This window comes from Solea solea, chromosome 13 (genome assembly GCF_958295425.1).
Source record: "Solea solea chromosome 13, fSolSol10.1, whole genome shotgun sequence".
Classification (NCBI taxonomy): Eukaryota; Metazoa; Chordata; class Actinopteri; order Pleuronectiformes; family Soleidae; genus Solea; species Solea solea.
In genome coordinates, this window is record NC_081146.1 from 10338027 (window position 1) to 10344629 (window position 6603).

Genomic DNA, 6603 nt, shown 5'->3' on the forward strand with positions numbered 1-6603 from the left:
GCAACATGTAAAGTTTCCCCTGAAGTATTTATTCTTTCAACTCAGGCTCATTTGAAATGACCACATTAGTTTTGCAGTGTTGTCGTTTTGGAGTTTCAAGGATGCAACAGAATATCTGTGGAAAACAGCGACCCCTGGTGTACACTTTAATGTTAACTTCACAGTTAATTAACCAGTAAGTAATTATCAGTGCTTCATTATAGCAGTCACAATCAGTGGAATGGGAATTTTTAATTTACAAAAAAATACTTTTATTTGAAGTTATTTCTCTTATTTCAAGTTTTTTTTCCACCACATGAAGAAAAAACTGATAATCAAATGAAGCTGCAGTTTCTTTTTACCATTTGATTCAAACTCTGAAATATATAGGCAGCTATTCAGTGACATTCATCCAGGAACTTATTTCATTTGCAGTCAAGTTACAGGTTACAACAAATGTCACATCTGCTAAAATCCCAGAAAATCAATGACATTTCATTTGCAAAGATGCGTAGCAAATCAGCAAAGCATGTGCTAATTTAAGATCGTGTTCATTCGGAGGTGAAGGTACTTTGGTTGCATTTTTAATACAAAACATTTCATATCCAGCCTCGTATTGACAGAAATCTGTCGATCATGTCGAAGGACCTCGCTGGTTGGTCGTAAGGAAGAATGTGTCCCCCTCCTCGGATGATGACCTGAGCAACAAGAGACAATGAAAAAAAAAAAACGTGTTAAATACGACCCGTCCTGCTTCTCGTCCAATATCAGCTGAATGGACTTAACGTTCTGCTCACCTGGTAAAAGTCTTTCACTTGTTTTACATAACCTGCCACCTCCGTGTCAGTGGGCTGGACCTTCCAGTGGTAGCGTGGCGCGGAATTGAACTCGGCTGCTCCGGTCCAGTTCACGGTCGGCAGAAACCTCTCGGTCAGTGGAGCCGCTACGATCACATCCAGCTGACCACTGTAGATTAAGACCTGGACACAAGGAAACAGGGGTTTTAAAAAAAAAAATACATAAAAAAATAACAGTACATAAGGTATGTGAGAGAATTTTCCCGAAACATAGAGCCCTTGTAAATCTAAATCATGTCACCACTGATCATTACACACTTGTCCACCCCTCACCCTGTAGTTGTCCATCAGAACTCCCAGCCACGGTTTGATGCTCTTCATGACGTCCTGCACGAGGTGTTTCTCCACCTCAGAGCCGTCGTTGAACGTCAGATTGCCCACATGGATGGCACGCCGCACCTCAGGCAGAGTCACAAACTGGGAGAAATACTCCTGGTCTTCAGGCTCCTGCGGTGTCGATACATACAATTGAAAACGGCAAGACACTTTTGGGGAGGTTTCTCTGAAGAGTCACAGCGCGGGTGTTTACCTGACATGTCATGTAGTTGAAGTAGTTGGTGCAGCCTGTCACGTTTTGGAAGAAGGAAGGATATGGATCCACGTCACCATTCAGCAAGCGATCAAAGACCTGAGGAAATGGGATTCAATATTTTGATTCTTGCATGAGGAAAAAATCGTTAATGTAAAATGTACATAACAGATCACGTCAACTTGGGAACCAGTGCACCGCCTTTACCTGAAAAGCCTCCACCCACTTCTCCTGCTGAATGAGTTCCACCCCAAGGTCAGTCTGCTGGACAACATACTGTTTCTGGTGTTCGTCAATCATGCCAGTTTGGAACAGGAACTCACCGTAACCACCGAGCATCTAGAAAAGAGGTCAGAAATGAGTACAATCAGGACATTTTCTTTATTTTTTATTTTCTTAAATAAAGATGAGGACACAATGTTAGATACAAACCATTTCTGGATCACAAAGCCCATCACCAATCGCCATGCCCATGAAATTGATCTTCACCTTTGCAGTGGGGTTGTTTTTGTGGATGTAGTAAGAAATGGCAGGAACGTACTTCCCTGCATAAGACTGTGCACAGACACAGGTTTACATAGTGACAACATGGTACATGGTACCAGTATATGAGGATAAGACGTTGTTGCTACTCCAAATGTTTAGGCAACAATAACGAGCAACCATCACAAAGGAAACATTACCTCTCCGGTGGCATAGAACTCATTGGACTGATACTCGGGAAAGATCTGGAAGAACTGCGTTAAAGCACTTGTGAGGAAAGAGACGGAAAAAGAAATAAAGTCAAAAAAGGAGTCAGGAAGGAGCGAAACACAAGACTGTCACGAGGCTGAACTGACAGAACGACTGCAGTGTTTTTACCTGTACAAGTCTCTGCCGACGTCGTCCTGATCCTGAGCAAAACCTCTGTCGTCATCAGTGAAGCTAAAACCAGTTCCAACCTGAAGACACAAGAAGTTAAGATTCATATATATATATATATATATATATATATATATATATACACACATATACACACGTGTTGTCTTGTACTTTGTCTGCTGATAAATACTTACGGGATTGTCAATGTACAAGACTGAATATCTGGTTGTCCAAGCGTAGTCCCTTAAACCAACTGTAAAGACAAAAAAGACACAATGGTCAGCAAGTGAATCTGTTTCACAACAAATACACATGCTCACACAACAAATCAGTTCTTACCAGTCAGGTTCTTATAAACCACATATGGTCCGTGCTCCACAAAAAGACCAAACATGGAGGTGCCACCTGGTCCCCCCTGCAGCCACAGCAGGACCGGAGCCTTGTCTTGGATTGGCTGTCAAAGAAATGATCACAGGGAGTTAAAGTTAGAACTCAGCTCCACCTTGTGGTAACTTAACCAGGGATAGTATTAAAGATTTGAATTGGGTTGGGTTTAGGATAATTTGATTATTACTGTGGAGATGCTTCAAAATGTCACTTTTGGCTTTTGTCACTTTTAAATATTTGAATAAATGATTGTACAATATGAAAATAACTTAGCATAACACAGTAGCTGAACTAGAAAGCCTAACATTGGGGGAAACAGTATAAAAATAACTGACAATAACTGACATTTTACTGCATTTGCATTTTACTATTTACGAGTACTGCACTTATTTAATGACAATAAAGTGACTGTAATCTCTCATTTTATAAAAAGAAAGTGAACTTTCTCTGCACATGGGTAAACACTATCCTCTCTACATGGTAGCTGTCACACAGGGATTCACTGCAATGTCATATTCATCAAAAAGCTGAAGCTCTTCAAAGTTTTTTTTAGAATAAATTCACTCATCCCGACTTGGTTTGAAAGCACCTGTCACTCAGCTAAATAGACATGGTGCACTTTCTTACCTCACACTTACCGAGAAACCACAGTTGAAATACAGTAAGTATATAGAATAAAATAAGTATAAAAATACATTTTTATTTTTTTTTAACTGATCTCATACTTGCGTCATCATGGCACAAACAGCAGCAACACTGATGCCTGAGCTTTGTGTGAAAGTTACATGTAAACTATACTGTAGAAGAAGTCTGAGCACACCTTGAGTGCAGGGAAGAACCAAAAGTAGAGATTGCTGTTGTATTTCTTGTTGACGGTCAGATACCCGGCATAGCTTTTAACATTGGCACCTGGTAGTTTCCCCACAAGACTCAGTTGCCGAGCTGGAGAAAGAAAAAAAAAAGAACACATTTATATTCATAAACACAAACATACATGCAGATTGGTGACATTCTACCATATAAATAACACAGAAACAATACTGACAGTGCAATAGTAAGCAGGGTGCTTGCCCTTTTTCAAAGTAAGACTTTCAAGACCTGGACAAGCACTCTGAGTAAGACTACAGTAAGAATACAAAAAAAGAAGACAACGATACTGTGAATATCATACAATAATAATCAGATCGAGTGCAACAGACTCACAACATGGCTCTGATGGATTATGAACAGCAGTAAATGTAGTCAAATAAAAACCTGATTTGAATGTAAGCAGTGGTCCAGTACTTAACAGTGGCTACATTTACATGGACACCAATAATCAACTATTGACTTTTTGACATTAGTCAAAAATGTAGATCAGAGTGTGGCAGTTACCATGACGATGCCACAGGATCTTGGGTTTTGCTAGTTATTTTATAGATATTGCAGCGTCATCACTGCCACAGTGAGGACAATGACCACACGTGTGGTTACTTATTTGAACACGTTAACATGTTTTTTTGTAGTACAGCTTCATTGTGTTACAAAGTTCATCTCATCTGGATACAGCTGTCCCTTCTGGTTTTTGTTGGTCTCCACTGAAACTTGACCTTTGTTACAAGCTTTGACTTTAAGGGATTGTCCAAAGCATGAGTCACTCTACTTTTGTTTGATTTATCATAGAGGCCCGAGAATTTAAAAGAGTCTAATCTTTTGGTGTTGGAGGAAAAAAATTAAGGCAGGTCGTTGCTGAGGAAACTGAAAAGCCAAAGAGCAGAAAAGTCAAACACACACTACACTCAAAGAGGAACTCACAGGTGGAACTTTCTGATTCAATAGCTATGAAATATTAAAAGGGAAAGATGAAGCATTTATGTAAAATGAAGGGTTTGCAAGTGTCAGATGTTTTCCCCACATCTGAGAATCAAATTAATAATCAAAGAATGTCTAACCCTATAATATTTAATAGGTATGTGTACTTTGTTACATTACAACACTGAGAATAATGAGATGCTAGAATTTCGTTCAGCTGTAGTGTGTGTGTCCTGTTGGTGGGGGCTGTACCTTCATCTATAGCGCCCTTCTCCAGGTAGGGAGTGAGGAAGAGCGGAGAGCCGGGGTCCACTCCTCCTCCTCCTCGGTGCAGCTCGCTGACACGGTGAGGTTTTGTGCAGAAAAACGCTGAGCAGCTCCTGGAGTGAGCACAGTTCACCACACAGGTCCAGAGAAACAGGACGAGCACACTTTCCTGCAGCAGCCTGTGTCAACACACACACATACACGAGCCAGTGACGTCACAAACCACAACACTCTGACACAAAGTGAAAAACAAAAATGAGTTAAATCTGTCTGATAGATTAAATCTCACCTCATGTTCAGAGTCGCGAAGGTCCGAGGAGAACTGACAAAAGAGTATGAACGGCTGAGTCACATGACCAGCCCTCAGTGAATCACGTGAGCCGATCTGGGTCACGTGGACGTTGGTGTGCTGAGGCGGAAGGTTCTAACCCTCAGTGCAGTCTTACAGGGGAATCTGCGAAGGAAACATGTAAACAAACCAACAAACAAACTCTGTTTACACATATGCCTGTCTCTCATAGTCAAGACTCTTCAGACAGAGTGGTTCAAAAAAGGAGTACGTTGTTAAATGTTATAGCTGCAGTTTTTTTCTGCTCTTTGGCTTTTTTTGGCTATAATGTACATATAATATATATATGTATTTTGCATTTTTTTGCAATATTATTTTATCTTAACTTTTGTGTGTTTAATTTATCTTCTTATTTAAGCTGTAAAGTAATTAGTATTATTATTATTATTATTATAAATAAGTCTATAACAATGCCTCATTCACATGTTTTGTATGTATTAGTGTCCATTAAAGGATACTGAATACTTTTATTCTTGTGTGAAATACAGTCCATTTTAAAACGTATAAGAACACTGAACGTGAAATAACTTGAAATTACAATTGGTTTCATGAAGATCATATCACTGTGATAACTGCAATAAATCGTTCATTTAAGCATGTTATTAATAAGATCCGTTGAACCAGAAGCACATTTTTTACAACTTAGTTAACATCTGAATATATAGGCTATAGATGATTCTCTCGATGTTTTCGTCAGTCAAAGGGAGATGATAGTACTATTATTATTAATAACAATGATAATATGGTCATCATCATGATGTTAATGATACAGTAAAATCTAACTGTGTTGTATGCACTTGTCTCACTTGCCACGAGGCTGCTGCTCTTTAAACTGTAGCAGTTAAATGGAATTCAGCCAAGATCCATATTATTATTATTATTATTACCTCTGCTTTTCCTGCTGTTTCCACTGAAAAAAGAAATCAGTCTGCCAATGTTCGCAAACACAAACGGACATATTTCTAATCCCTCTTCTAAAATTGCTAAACATTTACAGTGTGATGCTGACAGACACTTTTGTGTGACAATGTGGCCCAGGAGACACATACATGGTGGATGTGATGTGATCTCTCAGGTGAACACGTGGGATTTCAGTTTTTTTCTTATCGGACATTTTTAGCCAACGAGGCTTGAGGACAGGATGCCGTTCTGCATTGAATGACAGCTACCGCAGACGAGCAGACTCAGCAGTGCTGCAGAATAGTCTTATATCAGTATCAGTAAAGTTGCTCACAGCCACGCTACCTTATTCATGGTCCAGAGAACGTCTGCACAGGCATATTAACAATGGTAATGACACAGAAGGACATGCTGCTCTGATTTATGTGACCACTCCAGTGAATGAACCCACAACCTCTCACAAATTTAAAATGACTTTGTCCTCAGTTCTGTCCTCACAATCCCTGCAAACATCTTACTCTTACTCCGATTGGTCAGAGAGTGTCGTGACAGGAAGAGCCATGAGCTCGATGTCCGACACAGGAATCAAACCGAACAATAATGAAAAATCCTGAAAACATGCGTTAATCTCCCACATTTGGCAAGGGAATGTCTAAAATCTCAACAGCACTGCTAAAAGACGG

General features: G+C 39.7%; 1 protein-coding gene across 1 annotated transcript; it reads right to left on the bottom strand.

The window, feature by feature from the left end:
* Positions 1-8: 8 nt before the first annotated feature.
* On the bottom strand, positions 9-5062 carry cpvl (carboxypeptidase vitellogenic like). The gene is made up of 13 exons (XM_058647801.1): positions 4961-5062; positions 4657-4850; positions 3434-3555; positions 2566-2680; positions 2421-2479; positions 2227-2306; positions 2049-2115; positions 1798-1920; positions 1573-1704; positions 1366-1464; positions 1110-1283; positions 777-959; positions 9-677 (listed from the first exon to the last, which is right to left on the bottom strand). Exons 1-13 carry the CDS (start codon positions 4963-4965, stop codon positions 579-581), a joined length of 1452 nt encoding a protein of 483 aa, XP_058503784.1. The 5' UTR covers positions 4966-5062; the 3' UTR covers positions 9-578.
* Positions 5063-6603: the final 1541 nt, after the last annotated feature.

What these genes read in the sequence shown, in the direction of transcription:
- cpvl (XM_058647801.1), bottom strand. An exon ending in GTCGGCAGAGACTTGTACAG is followed by an intron (nt 2,116 to 2,226) that starts GTAAAAACACTG and finishes TTTCCTCACAAG; the next exon opens with TGCTTTAACGCAGTTCTTCC. An exon ending in AAGTGAAAGACTTTTACCAG is followed by an intron (nt 678 to 776) that starts GTGAGCAGAACG and finishes CTTGTTGCTCAG; the next exon opens with GTCATCATCCGAGGAGGGGG.